The sequence below is a fragment of the Poecilia reticulata genome, linkage group LG13, assembly GCF_000633615.1.
Source record: "Poecilia reticulata strain Guanapo linkage group LG13, Guppy_female_1.0+MT, whole genome shotgun sequence".
Classification (NCBI taxonomy): domain Eukaryota; kingdom Metazoa; phylum Chordata; class Actinopteri; order Cyprinodontiformes; family Poeciliidae; genus Poecilia; species Poecilia reticulata.
The window spans coordinates 23602789-23623559 of record NC_024343.1 but is presented as its reverse complement, the minus strand read 5'-3'; the positions used below and the strand labels follow the sequence as shown (position 1 = coordinate 23623559).

Here is a 20771-nt window from a genome sequence, read left to right as displayed (position 1 = left end):
AGTCTGGCTCTGACGGAGAGAGGATCGGAAAGGAAAAATGCTTCCTCTCTTCACTCCTCACTTTTGTATTATGTTTCTCACACAGCTTGATGATCCCCCCCTCCCTTCGAGCAGCTTTAGGGTTTGTCAAGACCCTGACAGTTCTTCCGTTCTTCTTTTAATGATGTTGCCGTTCCTCCTCCTCGTCCCGTCCCCTGTCCTGCCCCCCCCCCCCCCCTTCGCTCAATTCTTTCAAGGGAAGCTGATGAAGTCCAGATGAAAAGCACCATCAGATGCATCACACACCTCAGTCATTTTCCAATTTCCCAAGAGAACATCATCACCATCTTCTTTCAAACCCTTTTTTTTCTCATTCTTCTCTCTCCGGCCCCATGTGGGTTGGATTTTTCCTCATTACAGAGGATAGAAGGTAATTAGTTATAAAAGACAGATATATAAAATGGTTGGAATATCTTCTCATGAGACCATTGTGTTAATTAAGTCCATTCTGTGGAGAAAAACTTTTTGTCCTGGTTTAGACTATCATGCTCTTAGTCCTCTGCCTCCTTCTCTTGACTTTCAAAGCCGCAGAGCCAGGCTTTTGGTCATTTTACATTCTGTTTTCTTCCACCATCACAGAAAACTGATTGCCTTGCTTGACACCAAATGTGTTATCCATTTTCCCTCTTGATAAACTATCCCACCCCCCTCTCGTTTTCCTTTTATTTTCAATGTTTTTGTCAGACATAGGCGGATTCGCTGGACTGAGTGCGTCCCAGGTTGGGCGGCTGGGACAGATGCGCCATGTCCTTCTTCCGGATCTCGCAGATCGACTTCCTGCGTGCCTGGACTCCCCTGATGGCGGCCTTGATCTTGCGCCAGCCCAGGTGGTTGAGCTCGGCCAGGTTGAGCACCACGCAGATGCCGCTCACAGCAAACATGAAGACCAGAAACACCGTCTTTTCCGTGGGCCGGGACACGTAGCACTCCACCTCCTTGAGGCAAGGGTAGCGGTCGCACTCGAAAATCCCAGGCACGCTGAAGCCGTAAAGGAAGTACTGGCCTGCCAGGAAGCCGATTTCCAGTGCATTTCGAAACACGACTTGAATGATGTAAAAGCGTGAGATTCCTTCCTGTCGCCGAACTTTGGAGCTCTTGCCGTGGGTGAGACCCCGAGGAGCGTTGGGGATCTCTTTCACCTCCAAGCAGTCGGGTTCTTCCTTCCCTCCGCCTCCATCGCCACCATGCTGGACTAGAATACCATTGATGTTGCGCAGCTTTCGTGCCCCGTCCCGTCCGCCATAGTCCTTCTCCATTATGGGATAGAGGAAAGAGTAACGCCGGTCTCTTTGCTTGGCTGACTGGTGGACGGAGTAGGTGATGAAGCACAGGCTGGGAGTGCATACCAGTATGATCTGAAAGACCCAGTAGCGGATGTGGGAGATTGGGAAGGCTTTGTCATAGCAGGCTTGGTTGCAGCCCGGCTGCAGCGTGTTACATATGAACATAGTCTGTTCATCCTCGTATACCGTCTCTCCAACAATGGCCACAATCAGGATACGGAAGATCACCACAACCGTCAGCAAGATCCTACAGAGAAACACACACAGAGGAAGTTGTTGCAGTCAGATACATTTACTTCATTAGGAAGGGATTTTTTCAGCAGAGGATCTACACTTGGAGTCTGCAACCTGAAGGTCCGGAGCTGCAAGTGGCACATTGGACCTTTTACAGTGACTCTTAAAAACTTTGGCTAAAATCGGCTAATGATTTTAAATATACTAGATATATATTTAATATATCTGTAAAAATGTGGGTGGTTTTTGAAGATTTTCAGTGTTTTAACACAACAAAACAACAAAAGTACCAGTAGTACTTGTTTAATGTTTTTGTTGTTTTGGAAATGTTTTATTTTTCTTACCATAATTTTCCATATATATTATTATCCAATATTTGTTCCCCTATTTTTCTACTATTTTTATGCTATTTTCATACTAAAAAATAAAAATGGAATGGTTTGACACAGTCAAACCATTCCATTTTGAATGGTCTTTGAGATAAATTGTTTCTGAAATTTAACTCAAATTTCAGATTTCTACTAATAACTATTAGTAGACATAGGTATTACTATTCATTTGAATAAATAATGACATGCATTAATTGCCCTTCAAGTTATGTGAGTGTGAGGTTGTTTTGTGTCAAGTAGTCTTTTACTTCATGAAGGCAATTCAGTAGAGGCTGCAGAAGGACAGATGCATTCAAATTAAAGACAAACTACATTTTGTGGCCACCAGCATAATAATTCATTGAAATGCTGTACTTCCTGAATATCGACCTCAAATGCTGACGATGCAATAGGACCTAAGACCAACCCCTGGGATACACCAGGACAGGTAGGACCTGAAGAAGATGTAGTCTACTTTAGACTTTTAGACTACTGCACAAATTATTTTCCAGCATACCCCAAAGAGTCTCAGTGGAGTTCAAATCTGGACTCTTTGGTGGCCAATTCATGTGTGAAAATTGTGTTTTATGCTCCTCGAGGCGCGATTGCACAATTTGAGCCAGATGAATTCTGGCATTGTTTTCTTGGAATATGCCCCTTCAGTGAAGAAGAAATTCCTTGACTGAGTAACCTGGTCATTCAGTGTCTTCAGGTGGTCAGCTGACCTCATTCTTTGGGCACACAGTGTAGCTTAACCTATCCTGACCAACTGCATCCCCAGATCATAGCACTGCACCCACAGGCTCCATAAGCACAAGGCATGATGGCAGCATCACGTCCTGCGCTCAGGATCAAGACTTGTTGAATCTGTGTGTTCTGTAGCCAAATGAATCCTTTTTTCAGAGAATTGTTTCCTAAGACAGCTGTTTAGTCACAGTTCCTTATTGCAACTATTTTTGTATTTTTCTTTTTCATCCACATTTCTACTGCAAAGATAAAAGTTCCCCATTATCCTTCCAGCTTTTATTAACGTCTGGAGTCATTCCTTTTATGTTTTCTTTGCTTGATACATGCCCATAAATTAACCCTCCTGGAACAGACCATCATCTTTTCAATGATCACAGCATGTGTCTTTGACATGGCTGTTTAGAAAATTACAGCCTATTGACTGCAGCAGTTAGGGCTAAATAACTTGTTGAAAAATAATCACGCCTTCAGCCGAGGTCTTTTAAAGTATTTTAACTGCATGCCAGTTTGGTAGCTTACTGTGCAACATGGTCAGACCTGTTAAGTGTGTTATCATCCCCCATTTAATGTATATGCTTTTTTCCATAATGTATTAGAAACAAACAAAAGAGTATAGTTTGTTCCGTCTCTTATCTAAGAAATTAAGGTAAAAACCACAAAACAGCAAAAACCTCCTAGTCCAAAACCCATAAAATATACAATCATACATGGTCACAAGAAGCTATAAGCAGAGCGTTGTACACTGCAGTCAAGCATTAGTTGATTTAATTAAGTTTTCTTAACAGGAATAATATTTTATTTTTCAAATGGACCTTTAATTAAAACTTGTAAGCAGTTCATAGTTTATCTCAAGTAATTCTGTTAACATCTTAGGATAAATCCAGGTCAGCTTGCTCCTTAGGTTGAACATAGCCTTCAGTTCAACCAATGCCAAGACCAAAAGGAGACTAATCAAATCCAAACTCAAATGTTATTTATGCTAATGACAAATAACATTAGCATAAATAACAACATTAGCATTATTTATTTACGTTATTTATGCTAATATGTGAACCTTAACTCATTGCATGGGCAGGATATGATGAAATGTAGGTTGGAGGCAATGTGGCACCTATAATCAAGCACTTAGCGTTGCTCTTGGACTCTGTTTCTTATCTTATTAACCTTCATAAACATTAAAGATTTGTTGTTGTACAAACTTTCCTGACCACTCAGATCTTCTGGTTCTGGTCTGCTCTGCATCCACAGAGCCAGAACCAAACATGGAGAAGCAGCATTCAGTTTTTATACCCAGCTAATCTGAAACATTGAACATTCAGTTTAAACACTGAATTCCTTTAAATCAAGAAAAAAAGCTATTTGAAAGTTGCCTTTTATTCATAATAACTGGAACATTGATCAATAGATTTGATGTATATTTTATGATGATTTTTTTCTTGATTATTTTGAGTTTTTATTTTATGAAATGTATGATTTTATGCTGGTTTCAACTGTTACAGTTTTATGTTTTTATAGCATAAAGCAATTTGAACTTTGAAAACAAATAAACTTGACTTCATAAAGAAATTATTTGCATAAATCTGATAACAAACATCAGAATAAAATGCAAAGACATGGTGAGAATACTTATAGCTATCTATAGGTAGAGGCCTACCTGTAGATTTATTGTAAAATCTCACGTAAAAACAAAAATATTCACAAAGCAAACATAGGAAAACAAGGAGCAGGAAGCGTACAATCTGTATATGGAAGTGAAGGAGAAATCCTTGAAGCAGACAAAACAAATAAAACCCAAACTAATTAGATTCAGGGTCATTGTGTGACTTTGAACCTACTTTTCCCGATAGGAATCAGCAGAGCTTCAAATCTCATTTATCAGTCTGAGAAAACACTCCAAATGAAGGACAGTCACCAGTATTTCAGCTTGTCATCCATCCTCATACAGTAACTCCGTTATCTGACAAAGAAAGAGTGTTTACAGGTAACAAGGGATGATGGCGTATCTGTTTTTCTAATTTTAGGGTTTTGAGCAGCATTTAGCCCAGTTGGCATAGCAACCACAGTTTGGATTCATTAAAGTTGGAGCTTTAATTGACTCCAAAGACACACCGCATGCATAAATACAGCACCACTTGTTGGCTGTTAGGTTTGCTGTGAAGAGGCTCTGCCTGCAGTCCCATGGCAACAAGTGAGTCTGAGGCGACTTGTTTGCAGATTAATTACTATTTCTGTTGGGGTGTGGGAAGACAAAAAGATTATTGATGCCAAAATGGTTCACTTCAGTTCAGCCTGTGTGCGTGTGTGAATTTTGATCTGAGACTACCGGAGCATAACCTGACATGTTCTGACTTGATGTACCTGCACATTTATGCTGCACAATTCCATAATGTTAGTAGATGGGATACAGTTTTATCTTCCTTCTTTATTCTGTTACCTTTCCGGCAGACAACTTTCTCTTTGTTCTTTCCTTACTTTATTCATTTCTCATTCATTTTTCAAGACAGCACTTCAGATAGCAGACTTTTAGCAGTCCAATGAGCTTTCTGACTGTCTAACAATGTGACCAAGAATAGTGCAAGACTGCACACTGTACAACGACTCACATTTAGTTTTAAGCTTCTTGTTGGCGGGTGTCTTTTAGCTGAGTTTTAAAGAAATTTGTAAGATTCTCTTTAACTAGTCCCCACAATTAACATAAATGTATAGTTTGATCAGTCATTAAAACCAATTAACTTGAGCTGGCATTTTTACAATGACACATAAACCGTGAACTCACCTGCCACTCTATTAGGTACAGCAGTCGTTATCTCAAATAGCTAATTAGTCAATCACATAACAGCTTTGAAGTGAGTTAAAAACATTTAAAGTGGGTGAAAACGACTTGAAATCCAAAAGATTTACTAGGACTGGCTGATGGATCGGTAATAATATATATCTTAACAGACATGCGATCAATATCAACAGAAAATATAGTAGATAGAATGTTCAATAATTTCCCTGAACTCCAATTAAAAACTGCAAAGCATTCTGGGGGACGTAGGCAGAGGAAAGGCTTCAGTCACTCAGATTGTCAAGGCCAGCTAAGCAAGGTTGGTGGCATCAATTAACTCACTCTTTGGTTACTTAGCAACAACTGGCTCCCTCACTCTTTGGTTACCTAGCAACAAGTAGCCAGTAGCTTGTTCAAGCGGCAGTTTCAAGTTTTGCTGACATTCCTCTTAACTGGTTAAAAGTAAAAATCAAAGGAGTGAAAGCTGTGGATAACACAGGAAAGGCAACACCACATGTTTTGGTGGTATTTAAGATTTTTTTTTTTAAATCAATAATGACTGATATTGACTGATATTTATCAGTTGATAATCTTATGATACATTTCTCAGTTATATCTACCAGAACTTAGGAATTACAGTATATGACTGAAAACTGAATGCTTATAGCTGCCAGGTGGGTTGGTCCTAGTATTTCACAAACTGCTTATCTATTTGGATTTCCATTGACAGTGTTCTCTTAGATCTAAAGTGTTTTTTAAAAAAAAAACCCTGAGATATCCATTAAAATCTAGAAATTGCCTTTAATCAGTGGTTCAGGTAGGATGTGGTATGTAATTATCTGGCATATTTTGACAGCCCTTTAATCAACTAAGATTTACTAGTTGGTTTACATGCATCTCTTTACATCTCTATCCGTTCGTTTACACGACAGCACCCATCTTATGATTGCTGCCCTCAGCAGGGTAATGTACCAATAAACTCCAACATTCTCCACAGTCACCATATTTTAATCCAATGCAGCATCTCTGTGATTGTGGTGGAGTAGGAGACTCTGACACAGATTCACGGCAGAAGAATCTGCAGCAAAAGCAAGATGCTATCCTGACAGCAAGGAGCGAAACCTCTAAGAAATGTTTCTGACTCCTGGCTGAATCAGGAACTAGTCTGAGATGGAGGTGGAGTCCAACTCTGCTGCACCTCAGACGCTGCCAGATAATCATTAGATGGCATTTGGCTGTTTGAAGGGTAATCTACCAACAGCGCAGTGGCTTTGCCAGACTTGTGCGGCACAGATGTAAAGTCGAAGGGCAGAGTTAATCCGGTGGCGTGCAGCTCACATGTAACCCTCATCAAAAGCGGCAGCTCACCAGTGGCGGCTGCCGAAATGAAAAACAAAAACTTGTCATCACCAATCTGCCCACCTGTAATCACGGCACGGGGACTGTGGGGGCTGGAGGGATGAAAGAATAAATGCTAAAAAAACAAAAAAAAATTGAAAAGGCTTTTGCCCTTGTTGTGACATCGTTAAGGAGCTTAGTGTGCAGAGAATTGAAATGCAAAACTCAGAGTGTATTGCTATAAATGAGCACATGTGCAGAGAACCTACAGTACTGCATGGCCAGACACAAATCAAAGAAACAAAGCATCAGTCATAAGTGCAAACCTCCAAAAAACTCAAAGATTAATTAGTTCCAAACTAGGATAAAAAGATTAGAAAGTTAACCAAAACCATCAGTGTTGCTCAGACATCCTGTCCTTAAATTAAAAAGAGAAACCTGCCAGTACTGGGACGGAGTGTGAGGGTTAGACAGAAAAACCAGCAATGTAAGAAAATCTCATCACAGGAAGTGGATTATATCATAGATTCTCCATGCAAACCCAGTTCTGTGTAATCTATGGCTGGCCTAAAGGGAGGAGTCTTACATTAGGTGATGTGTGTGGTTTTTTTTATCACATAGCTGTAGATTCTTGTGCCGTCTCTGCATCTTTCCAATCTTTTTTTTGATGTTTTTCAAAGAATATCCTGACGCATCTCAGTAAATAAGAATATAAACAAAAAGTTGACTTATTTAAGTAATTTACCCACTTTCAAAGTAAGCAAATTTAAAAGTGGGGCCGATGTATTACATAGAATAATTGCTTCCAACTGAATTGTTTTCTGCTCGGATCAGATCTTTAACTGGAAAGTTTGCAGCCAGCTGTGTGCCCTTCTCATATAATGAACACAACGTACTGTCATGGTGATTTCTAACAAAAACATGTGCAGATTCTTGTTGTTGTGTTACTATCTCATTTTTTGTATTGCTTATCCTATCTACCTTTTTCAAATTTCTTTTATTGTTGCTTTTATTGTCACTCATATCTCAGATGACCAAACAAATTTTAACTCCAGTCTAAGTGAACCTGAGTAAATACAAAAAGTAGTTTTGAGCTGGACACCCAGAGCATAAATCAATTCATTCCTTTATGAGTTTACACATTCACTGGTTCTGTTCTGTGTGCTTGTTTTCTGATTTTGCTTGTTTTAGCTCTCTGTTAACCTTCTCTCAGTCATGCTGCAATCAACCAGTTCTCGCTGCATGCATTTTTTTTCACTATGATTAAATACTTTGCCAGTTTGTCTCTGCACATGACATTGGCTTACTGTAGCTTAATTGATGGAACCATAAATTCTGCTCTCTATTGGAAAGTCTTTTTTCTGACCTTAAGCCCAAATTACTCAAATGAAATCAAATGAAGGTTTGGGAGTGGCCTAGTCAAAGTTTGTACTAAAATCCAATTGAGATGGTGACTGCAAATGTTAATGTTTGAAAACTCTCCAAAGTGTCTGAAATAAAATTATTCTACAAAGTAAAGTGAGCCAATTATTTTCCACAACGACTCAGTTTTCGCAAACATTTAATGGCAACTGTTGACACGAGAGTGGCCGCAGCAGTAATTATGTTTAGACTGACTGCACTTTTCACAAAGAGTAGGCAGGTTTGGAAAGCTTCCACCCATTATAAGTGAATCCATAAATGGAAATTTGCATTCTGTATCTACTCAGCTTATCTTTGATTGATATTAAAATGTGTGTAATGATATGAAATATACAAAAACAAATTTATAAGGAGGGAAATACTTGTCACTAAACAGTATTTATTGCTGGCATCCTTTTGTTCAATGATCCTAAATCATGAGAAAAAAAAAACAGATTTAGGATCAGAAAGTAATGTTAAAAATCTATTAAAAGTCCTAAATGTAGTAGTGAAGTCTAACCGATCTATTTTTATTATTATACTTGAAAGGAGTGACACACAATTTATATTTAGCGCACGTCTCCACACCCTCACACGCTCCGTTCACAGCAGACAGCGTTTGTTGTTCCCTCTCACTAATGTGTTGCCTTTGTTAGCACACAAGCGGCGGTGATTATGCGGAAACATTATGCCAACTCGAAAAACGCCTCCTCTCCTCCAACTGACCCGCCAGCTTTTGTCTTCCTCATTATCCGACGACAAAGATCCTGCCCCACCGTGCTCAAAACTGGTATTACGGACACACGAGCCATTGTGGGAGAATTAAACGAGCACAGTGATGTGAAGAGATAATGATAGTTGTGGAATCTGACAGGAGAAATCCCCCAGTGTTTCCCTCGCATTTGCATGCAGAGAGGATCCCAAATCATGCCAAAAACATTGCATTACTTAGTTCCCGAAAAAAGTTTAGACGCAATTCACAGATCTATTACCTCGACTATACTTTATTTTTTAACAAAGAAGCCTTGGACGCCTTTTGCTTAGCAGTTAGCGAGAAAAAGGTGAAGCAAAACGTGTGGCGGGAGCAGAGTGTTTCTCAGCATGTAGAGATGCCACCAAATGTAATGGTTATGGTTTAATGAGGCAAAACATATTGAAAAGATACACACTTATTGTGGTAGTGTCCTCAAGAGACACATTGTGTCCACACTGAAGAAGCTCAGCGTGCTTTAGAGCACAGGGACAGGGGTTGAGATGGTCACCATGAGCCCAAATACAATAATCAATGAAGAAATGACACCAAGATCGGCTGGAGAACTTGAAAAATAAAGAGGAGGCAAAGGGCGCAGACACACGGCGTGAAGAATGAGGTTGAGGAGTGAAGGATGCGAGAGTGTGGAGATTATGACAAATAAGAGAGCAAATGAAAAAGATGGGTGATGGAAGAGCTGCTATCCTCCCCCCTACCCCCGTTCACTTGAATCCCCTCCACTCAGCTCCCTTCTGCTAGTCGCCACGGCAACAGGCAAGGGGCAGAAAACGAAAATGAGGAGAGCGAAGTGTGCCGACGAGGAGCTAAGTCAACTAAAGAGCAGCGGCGGATTTGTTGCAGCAGTCACAGCGTGGCAGAGGTGTCTCAGAGAGGGTCACGCTAATTTGTTTCAAAAACCCAAAGAGCTCGACGAAATTACACGGGCTAATCAATCAGCTGTGTGGACTTCTATGAAGATGGGATTTAGTTTGGGGGAACCAGAACACACTCGCCCCCTTTTAGAGATCCACTAAAAAAGCAATAATTCTTTTTTCTTTTTTTTTCAGTGTCAAACACATTTCTTTCAAAAAAAGATCAACTTTAAATGTTTGGTCCCACCAACAAACTTTCACCTGACGTGAGTTTTATACAGCCGAAAGAGACACTCCAGGTTCAGGATATAAACAAGCTCCGTGTTATCAGTAACCTGCTAATCCTTTTTAGAACCACAGCTTTTGTTGCTGTCACTTTCCATTCCATCACTGCCTCATTGCTGGCGGTCTCTGCCATTAAATAATTAAACCTCTTTCATTCAGCCTCTACTTTCCGTCTCTGTGATAATTACCAAGTGAGCCTCTCATGTTGCATCTCTTTTACAGCCACACTTGTGTATCTTCCTCACTTAGCCTCACTTAATCAAGCTGAATTAACAGTTCACTGTGCAACCAGGCTTATGTATAACTATTAAACATTTTATCATACCAATAAAACACGCTTTAGAGAAAAAGACTAGGGTTACTTTGGATTTCTGAGTTATTATCGGTAAGGGTTAGTCGGGAATCAACTAACATTTATTTTTTAACTCATTTTTATGCTCTTCCAACATAGCATTAAATAAATATGTTTTATCCACCTGGCATTTTTTTTATGCCATTGCTTAAAGACACAGCAGTGAAATGTTACGCCTTAACCCTTAAACAGACTGAGACGTTTGTTGTAACCTGAGAAAATACTCTAACATAAATTGATACAAATCTATTTCCAAACTGAAGACGGACTAATTAAGGCCTTTTTTCATCCCTTTTTAGCTATGTATCTTACAATATTAATACACAGAAGTGTAATTAGATATTTCAACATTTCATCTAAGATAAAACTCAGCCTTGTTGGATCATGTTCATCCATATTTCATTTTTTTCCTACTCACTTTTACGTTTTGGTTTTTGCTGTCGGATCAGGAATGATTTATTGTAGGACAAAACAATCGAACATTATGTGATTTGTCACACCACTATCAACCTCTTCTCAATATTTAGCATATAGTTAACATCTGAACTCTACGCTTTATGACTCAGGAGTGGGCAGAGTGGATATTGTTCTTTAAAGTACAATATAGCATAAACCTGAGTAGTTTGTTGGAATCAAATCCTCTGAAAATATTTTTATTTCCCAAAAAGTTCACTGATAACTAAAGAACCTCAAATCCAAAATAATCCCTCAATGGGGGACCAAAATGCTGAAGAAATGTTGATTTTTACATCACAGATCATTTGGAAAACTTAAACTTCTTTTCTTTTTTTAACAACAGAAGGTTCAACAGATTAAAAATTGTTTTAAAGAGAACATTAAAGCCCAAACTTATCAGTACACCTGACAAAATTTAGACCCTAAATTGTCGGAGAAGATGCCAACTTTAGCTTTTTACGTAGCAGCTTTTCATTTCATGCCATCATTAGATTTTTCATCTCCATATTTAGTTAATCCAACCTTCACAGCCCCGTCGTGGCTTTAGTCTCTTTCCTTCTGCTTTTTCTCTCTCTCACTGTTTTTCCCCCTCAGTCCTTCATCTGTCCCAACTTCAACACACCAACAGTGCTGACATATCTAATCCTGTCAGATCAAATATGGAGTGATACTTGTCATTCCCTCTCTTTATCTGTCAGTCTGTCTGTTCCTGTGCCAAGATTTATCAATAGATCGTTTCTTGCAGGGCACTGGGGATCAAACTGAATCAAGCCTCGCACACCACATAACTCTGTCTCTCACACACACACACACACACACACACACACAACCTGAAGGGGTGTTCCGGTGCTTCAGGCCAGTGACAGAAGGAGTGAGGAGGCTGAACTCTTCCCTGCTGAAAGACCTTTATCTGTCTCCCAACACACATACAGACCTTCACAGTCATGCCCAAACAAAACAAAAAAACATTATTCCATTTTTTTTTTTGAAGAGGATCACACTGCCAAAAGTGACTAAATCTATAGAAACCTTTACTTTAAGATGATAAACTGAACAAACCAGCCAGTGTTAATAGGTTTAATTGGGAATATGAAGGCTTAAATGGCATTTTTCCCTTTTTGCTGATCTTTTAAGAGAAATGAATGCAAAATTCATTCACTAATGAGCAGCTACACATTCACTGTCAGCCTGGGCTTAAGCTAACAACCAAATTTTGGGGACAGAAAGTTCCTTTGGGTCCAAACCACTGCTTATGCAGCTCAAGAGTGTTTGAATTTACAGAATAAAAGTGGATGCATTTCCTACTCAACAAGTTGTAAAACTTCTCCTCGCTGCTGTCTTCATTATTATTATCCTCAGCAAGAAGAACAAAGTACTTCTCTGTATTTTATACATTTCACACACTGACTCGTGTGACATGGATTTAATGAGATACAAATGGTGAGAACTGCAAATAAACAATTTATTTCTGCCCTTATTTAATGGGGCATGTTGATTTTTTTATTGATCTTAAAATCTCCCACTTCCAAATTTAAATGGAATCTCAACTTTAAATCTTTGTTGGTTTGGTTTTACTATGAAAAAATTTAAAACAATCTCAATTTATTTTTAAATAAAAAACAAAAGATAGCTTATTTGCATTTTAACATAACTGACACGTATGGTGGTGCCGTCGTTCCAGCCAGGACTTTTTCTACTTTTAGTCTGTTCTCCCATGCATGTGTGGGTTTTCTCCAGGTACTCTGACTTCTTCCCACTGAGCAAAAAAACATCCACGTTAGCCTGAAGTGGTCTCTGAAGTATTACGGTAATGTGTAAAAAATAACCCTATTTTCAGAAGATATTACTAGTGGGGGATACAGTATGTTGGTCTTGATTACGTCATTCTGTTCTTTGCTTTAGTGTAACTAACAAAAAACATCTCTATAAAGAAAACTCTATTTCATAAATGGGACATTTATGAATGGAAAATTTCAAGGCTACTTTCACCACGCTCTCATCAGTGCACTGAAATATTGGTTGTTTTCATAGGTGCAGGAATCTAAATGTCCCTTCCGCCAATAAGTATATTTGTAAAAACTACTACAATTTATGCAGTGAGTGGGCAGTGAGCTAAATATAAATCTGTGTAGGAACAACATACTTTTCTTCTGTTCTGTAAACATGGTTTCAACGAACCTGACTGTAATTTATGACTTTATCCATCAGCTTTTCCAGCGCAGACACAAAGACATCAGCTTTTTAATCATGCTGGTGTTGTTAGCTTAAGTGTTTCACCGTTTTTGTAATGTACATCTTTTTTTGTTTGTTTGTTTGTTACACCAACAAGTGAAATTGGAAACAGATGAAGATTTTTTTTTCTCTTTCACGACAGAACGGATTGGCCTAATTTTATTTCTTCCTTACAGCGCAAATGCACAAGTGCACAAAGGTCTCCATGACAATCACAGAAACTGCAGCTACCTTGGCAACATGTATGGCAGTAAAGTAGCAGGGAATATAAAATCTAAATCTGGATTTTATGCATCCTTTCTAAGGGACTGTTCCCTGTGTGTTGACAGAAATAGTGAATTACAGGTAATTGCAGCATGGGCTGGACCTGCCTTTAGGAGCACTGGCTTTCTGGGTGAAATGAAAGATTTGTGGAAGAAGAAAAAGCAGCAGGAGAGACGGACAGGAGAGACGGACAGGAGAGACGGACAGGGTGCATTCCTCCGGCAAGAGGGGGAGAGGATTGGTCAAAGGAGGGAACTACAGAAAGAGAAAAAAAGATGGCTGTAATCCGGATTAAATCAGCGGGTTTTGGACAATCCCGAGCTTGGGTCGGCACGCCCGTGCCAGCTCCCCACCCACACACCCACTACATCTTTCCTGTGCCAAGCTCCAGCCTAAATCAGCTGCTCTGGCACATGCGGGGAGCTTCCATGACACACAAGCCACACAGGGAACATCCCAGACACACTCAATCCGAAGAAAAATCCTTCTTTTATTTGCTTTAAAATGTTAAGTCCCAGCCACTGTGAATATTGCATATAATTTAATCTATTCTGTTCAGATTTTGGCTATCTGCACTCTTCTGACTCTGCTGGGTAACTGGGTTCTCAATCCATCAGAGATTTATATTGAAGTTTTCTGTATTTGTAACGCAGGGACTGAATAAATTAAAAATCTAATTACTGCAAGGTGCTTACTGCCCATATTTTTTCCTGGTTTTCACGTTTCAGTCGATGCAGAATGATCAAAAAGACTTGAAACAGCTTAGATGAGGAAGAAAATCCGGTGTTTGTTGACAGTTTTGGTGTTACGCAACAGAAATGTGCAGGACGGTTATTTTTATTCGGCATCACAATCATGTTGTCTGTGCCAGCTAATTAGAGGCAATGTTTTAGGTAGACCAAACATTTACCTGACAAGACAGATGGCTTGTTACAGGAAACCATCTGGGGAGCCATTGATGGGAACTCTTATACCCAAGAGGAAAAATATACTTTTTTGTGAAACAAAGATCTGTTAAGAGCATCATCTAAAAAAGGAAAGGGTAAAAAAAAACAAACATGACATATGTATCTCCCTAACTGGATGGTCACAGAGAGCAGAGAATGGTAACTATGGAGGAGCTGCAGAGATTAACACTGATCTGTTGGCTGGACAACAATTAGTTAAGCATGTCACATATCAGATTTTTATAGAGAATTAGCAAGAAGAAATCCAGAAAATGTCATTGTAACAGACCAAAAGCATCAGGATGCTGACCCTACACAACAACCGAGTTCCAGTATAAAACACAATGGTGGCATCATCATGCTGTGGGCAAGCAGGAAAAGGGAAGATGTTCTGAGCTGAATACAATGCAGTGGAAGAAAACTTGCTGAAGGCTTAAAAAGTCTTAAAACTGGGGAAGAGCTTCACCTTCCGACCCTAAATATGCAGCCGAAGCTTCGGTCAAAGCATGTTCATGTGTTAGAATGGCCCAGTCAAAGTCTAGATTTGAATACAACTAAATCTGTGGGAGGCCTTAAAAACTGATGTTCTCCTTCTGATCTGACTGATCTGTTGTGCAAAGAATGGCCAAAAAGTCTCTAAAGGGCAGAAGCATCAGAAACAGGTGTTTCAACAAAGTGTGATTGCTTTTCCTTCCTTTTAATAAAGTACAAAGTTTCTGGTGTAACATGAAACAATGTCAAGAAGTTCAAGGAGCCTGAAATTCTCTGCTCAGTACTACATGCATTTGAAAAATCTGACAGAAAAATCTGGTTTCTGTAGTAAATAGCAGCCAGTCCTACTGCTGTCGTTCTGCAGGTTGTGAAACCTAAATTTATCCTTTTTACATCACTGATCTGTCTACCATCTACAGTCCTTTTGTCATAATTGGCTGCGAGAGTAGTGTGAATGCAGCATATTGCTGAGAGCAAGTGTCTTCCCAGAAGCTTGGCTTCACTTGGCTTAATTGAAGAATCTGCAAAAGAGACTGTGTGGGGAGTGTGTGCGTGTGTGTGTGTGTGTGTGTGTGTGTGTGTGTGTGTGTGCGTGTGCGTGTGTGTGTGTGTGTGCGTGTGCGTGTGTGTGTGTGTGTGTGTGTGTGCGTGCGCTGAAAAGTGTGAACGCATTGTCAGAGTCGGCTCTGGTTGCCCATGTGATCCTCCGCCGCGAACAACGGCGACTGTGACAGTTTTGGCAACACGTATTCGTGTGTGAGGAAGAGCGTCTGTGTGTGCGTCCCGGCCCTTTGAGATGTGTGTGTATATATAGTAACCGTGCTACACGCTCGCTTACGCACATGTTTGTATATTTGGGCAACCATCTGGTCATGAGAGGCGCGCGCCCTGTGTGTGTGCGTGCGTGTGTGTGCATATGTGTGAGAAGGCAGTGAGTCAGAAGGCTTTGTACAGTATTTCAGTCCTGCTGGTGATGGTGTGCGCAATCCTGGCTTCTTCTTTAAGTTGAGTCAATCTCACGGTGCAGAAGTTGATACTGCCACTGAGGAGCTGCGGACCACGAACTGAGCCGCTCTCACACTCTGCCCCTGTTCATTAGAGACCTCTCAGCTAAGTGTTGAGATGGCGAGATGGGATTTGCGGGGGAACAGAGAATAAATCAGCAGCAAACGAGCATCCTTTTAATCTTCAAAGTGAAAGATAGGAGTGTGGAGGCAGTACAATAAAAAACAAAACAGAAGAGGAGCTCATTTATCTGAACACCAGCAGACAAACAAGATGATCAGTCAGACAAAGCAAGGAGCATCAGCTTTATGAAGCCTGCACAGAAATGCTGTAAGTCATGTGTAATAAAAGCGGATTGTCTAAATAAAGCTCACTGCCACGAGCGCACACAAACGGACCCAAGTGAGAAAAACTTCAAAAGCCACAGCTTTGCTTTCTTTTCCTCCCCCAAATTAAGATCAAAGGACGCTATTTGTTTTTATTTTAGGCTTCATATTTTATATAACTTCATTTGCTTCTCTTTTTCTTTTTTTTTTTTGGTTGTACATTATAAGCTCGGCTTGACTGTAAAGTATTTTCTCATCATTAAAATATGGCCTCACAGTGTTTTGTTGGAATTGCTTGCTTTTATACTCTAAAAATGATTTTGGCACAGCCCTGCGGGAGTCTTTGTTCCACTGCTATGTAATGCTGAAGCGCATAGATGGTGCTTCACTTGGAAAAACACAGCTAGTTAGAGGTCAGTCCGGGTGAAAGTTGTCAAACTTCCTTTATGCAACAGGAACAGCACAATTAAATATGGATGACGTTTCTCAATCCTGCTTCACTTGACAGAGGTGGTAAGAGTTTTCATATGTGAGAAGAAGGGCCATTTTTTGTATCGCCAATGTTATGTGTATGCTGAAGCATGGTGGCGGTGGCATCATGCTGTGGGAAAGATGCCCAGCAGCAGTGAAAATAGACTTGTCACAGTGCTGGTCACATATATTTGCAACCCTGTTGAAATGAACCAGGAAGGAATGATTGCTTTAAACAAAATCACCAGGGACACATTTGTTTTCACGCCTGTTGCTAAAACTTTCTACAACCCCTGTTTGCCAAATGAACAGCACTTAGTTTTCTATTCACAAAGTCAGAGGATGATGTAGAAATAACAAAAGTTCCCAGGGGGCAACAGGCCCACAGCATCACAGATCAACCACTGTACCTCACAGTTGGCGTGAGGAGCTTTTTATACAACTCACCTGAAAAGTGTTTGTTGCCAAAACGTTTACACTGTAACACATAAAGCCCCAGGAGAGTTTATTTTTGTGATGGTAGGACATTATCACAAACAGCTAGTAACTCCGCATGCAGGTAGTGTCTAATGATTCCACACTTTGGTGCAGATCTCTGAGTTTTTCTGTCTCCTGTACTGATATGCATGTTGGCAAGATGAATGTAGGTCACCATGTTGCCTTGAGAATCGCAGCCAAAAGAAATAAGTCATGTCTTATTTTACCCCAGGGAAACAGAAATTCATTGATTATTAATTATAAGTCCCCAAAACCTCTGATCACCTTAATACAGTCTGAATGTAAAAATGCTTCAGCTAAAGATATTGTTGGGGTGTTTTTTTCAAATATTAAAAATAAATGTATTTAAAAGTCCATTATTATCAGATATTTTAATGTTACAAACAAGAGCTTGATTTCAAATAAGCTTGTGTTCTGCCTCGCTATTTTAGCACAGATTTTCTACTGCTCTCTACGAATATTTGGTTTTAATTTCACCTCCCAGTATCATTGTAACATTGACTAAAAGTAAACCTATAAATGCTGCTGAGTCACTCTGCTGGAAGCAGCTTCTGCCCCAGGCCTGGAAGGTGAACTCTGACCTCATCTCCTGCCCTAATCTCACTGCTTTAACATGGAATGAATGTTAAAAAAAATAAAAGCGATACAATGTTTTTGCACATGAAAACTTGAAAACAGATTAACTTACACTCGGGTGGACTTTATTTTCTAATTTGGTGACTTCAGAAGGCAAGTGAGTTTCATGCCATAATATAAGGGGGCTGAATATGCTTGAATTCATCCACACGTTTATTTGTAAAAAGAAAAAATAAAGATAAAATATGAGATTTGTGGTTGTCACTGTATGCTAAATCTGACTACAGACACAGCTTACACCAAAACTTTACTGCCGATGAAAGGCGAGCTTAAGGATAACTGTTTACTTTCCATAACTGTGTCTGAAAAACACATTTTTCCAAATATTATCTCAACTCTAAGCTCGTAATGTGTGGCCACAGATGAAAGCAAAGAAGATAAGCGTATGAGGAAAGAAATTAAAGCGCTAGCTGAATAATTATTTGAGTTTACTCTCTTTCTCCTCGTGAGTTACAGCTTCTCTCACAGTCCCCATGGATGCCGACTGTAATACTTCAGTCATGAAAAGCTACACAGCAGCTCCTTCCTGCTCCCGGGACTCATTTCCTGGATCTTTGTGTGTCTAGCATCGGAGCCAGAGAGGATCAATCCCACTCTGAGCAGTGACATAAGCACTACAGCACATTTATAAGGCATCTTTAATAAAACACTCATCCTCAGTTTTAGAATGAATTTGCCAGATCCTGTGCATAACTTAAGTTTTAATAGCAGGTGTCGTCTGCATGGTGGTTTTAAAATCTGAGAAGCTGCAGGAGCGACATGCATCTACCTCCCATCGGTGACTCATAATCTCCCAATGGAACATGTGAGGTCATTTTAATAACAGCAGCGCTGAGAAAGCGGTGACTTTACAGCCGGCAGCGTATCGAGAATCGCCACAATATGAATGGAGGAAGTGAGAAAGCAGAGGTAGGGAGAGATGGAATGAGCTGATGTTGGATGTTTCACTCAGTGTCTTCTGAACAATCTCTCTGGGTGGAGGGGGATCTGCCTGAAGAGAGGAGACATGACAGCTCCTTTCTTCTTTTCCTGAAATCTAACAAACACTCACAAGATGAGGCCAAGCTCAGGATGAACACAGCCACCCATCATGGCTGTGCAGGGTTATGAGGGGCTTCACAAGGGACGGCTAAATAAAAGCTTGTTGAGCTAAAGGTCACATAATGTCAGAGATGTAACCTGCCACCAAACACAGGCTCAATGAGCAGCGTGTAAACACCACAGCGACTGGTGAGCATCCGCTTTAGCTCCTGCTGAAATTCTGTAGAAAAGGCATTTTTCCAGAAACATTATTTCATGGAATCCGATGTGACAGAATAACACAAATCACTGCTTAACGGTATATTTTTATAGAATTGGAAAATCTGAAAAGTGTGGCATGCATGTGTATTTACACCCCTTTACTACAATACACCTAAATGAAGTTCAGTCCAACTAAGTGCCTTCAGGAGTCAGCTAATTAATAAAAGCAGTTTGTGTAATTTAACCTCAGTATCAGTGCAGCTGTTCTGTGAAGGTCAACGTCTTTTAGAGAACATCTGTGAACAAACAACATCATGAAGATGAAAGTACGCAGCAGACGGGTCAGGGAGAAAGATGTGGAGAAGTTTAAAATATGTCTAGGTTATGAAACTACAGTGGTGTAAAAAAGTGTTTGCCCCCTTCCTGATTTCCTATTTTTTGCATGTTTGTCAGACTTCATTGTTTCAGGACATCAAACCAGTTTAAATATTAAGATAACACATATAAACACAAGATGCATTTTTTAAATGAATGTGTTTATGAGGATTAAAAAAATGCAAATCTAACGATGCTCTGTCATTACTCTCTTCCTCCTTGTTAAAACAAAACTTAACTGTGGTTTAATGCACCTTCATTTAATATTTCTAGCCACCAGGACGATTCATCCAAAAGATTACAACAGACCCCACAACAACACCCACAGAACTGCAGGCCTTACTTGCCTCAGTTAAGGTCAGAGGTCATGGCTTCTCTATTAGAAAGAGACTGGCTAAAAATGGCCTGCAGTCCCAAGGAGGCCTGGAGTCCCAAGACCAAAACCACTGCTGAGTAAAAAGTAACATTAAGATTTTTCAGAACAAAGTTTGATGATCCCCAGTGCTGTCAGGGGAACATTCTGAAGTTTAACTCTTACGAAGGTGTGTGTAAGATTACATCTGGCATAAAAGTAACACTGCATTTCAGAAAAAGAACATTATACCAGCAGTAAAATATGGTGGTGGTAGTGAGATGGTCTGGCGTTGCTTTGCAGCTTCCAGACCTGGAAGACTTGCTGTAATAAATAGAAACATGAATTCTGCCATTGACTGAAAAATCCTCAAGGAGAATGTCCGGCCATCTGCTTTCGACCTCAAGCTGAAACCAAGTTCACTTCCGAATGGCAAAAGGCAAACAAACTTTGGAGTGGCCTAGTCAAAGTCCTGACCGAGTCCTTTTGAGATGCTGTGGCATGACCTTTAAAAAGCCATTTATGATTAAAAATCCTCCAATGTAGCCGAATTAGAAAAATTCTAACATTTAACTGACTTGATGATCGGAAACACTAAAGTGTGACAAACATGCCAAAAAAATAGGAATCAAGAGGGGGGCAAAAACCTTTCCGTAACATTATATATACCAAGCTTTGAGAGTTTCACAACCTATCGTCCTAAAGTAGAAAAAAAAGATCATGGTCCAATAGCAACTTTACGAAGCCTTAACAAACAGATAAGGAGCTAAGAGGCCCATGGTTATTCTGGAGGAGCCGCAGCAATCCAAGTCAATTCAACTCAGTTAAATTCAAATTATTTTTAAAGCTCCAGTTCATGGGGAGCTGCGAATCTGTTGACAGAACTACTTTTACTTGTGCATGCATATGAAAGAAGCTGCTTTGGTCAGATGTCACCAAACTGTTCACACTGTGACACATGATAAATCTGCAAAGCTGGTATAGACCCACCACAAAAGACCTGCAGCTTTAACTCCAGTGAAAAGTGGCTTTACA

General features: G+C 39.9%; 1 protein-coding gene across 1 annotated transcript in view; it reads right to left on the bottom strand.

Annotated features, from left to right (window-relative positions):
* Nucleotides 1–208: 208 nt before the first annotated feature.
* gjd1b (gap junction protein delta 1b) overlaps nucleotides 209–20771 on the bottom strand; it is a 28062-nt gene continuing 7499 nt past the window's right edge. Inside the window, exon 2 of the mRNA XM_008426119.2 lies at nucleotides 209–1569. Within this exon, the coding sequence (XP_008424341.1) occupies nucleotides 720–1569 (850 nt within the window). The 3' untranslated portion in view covers nucleotides 209–719. The remainder of the gene's footprint in view (nucleotides 1570–20771) is intronic.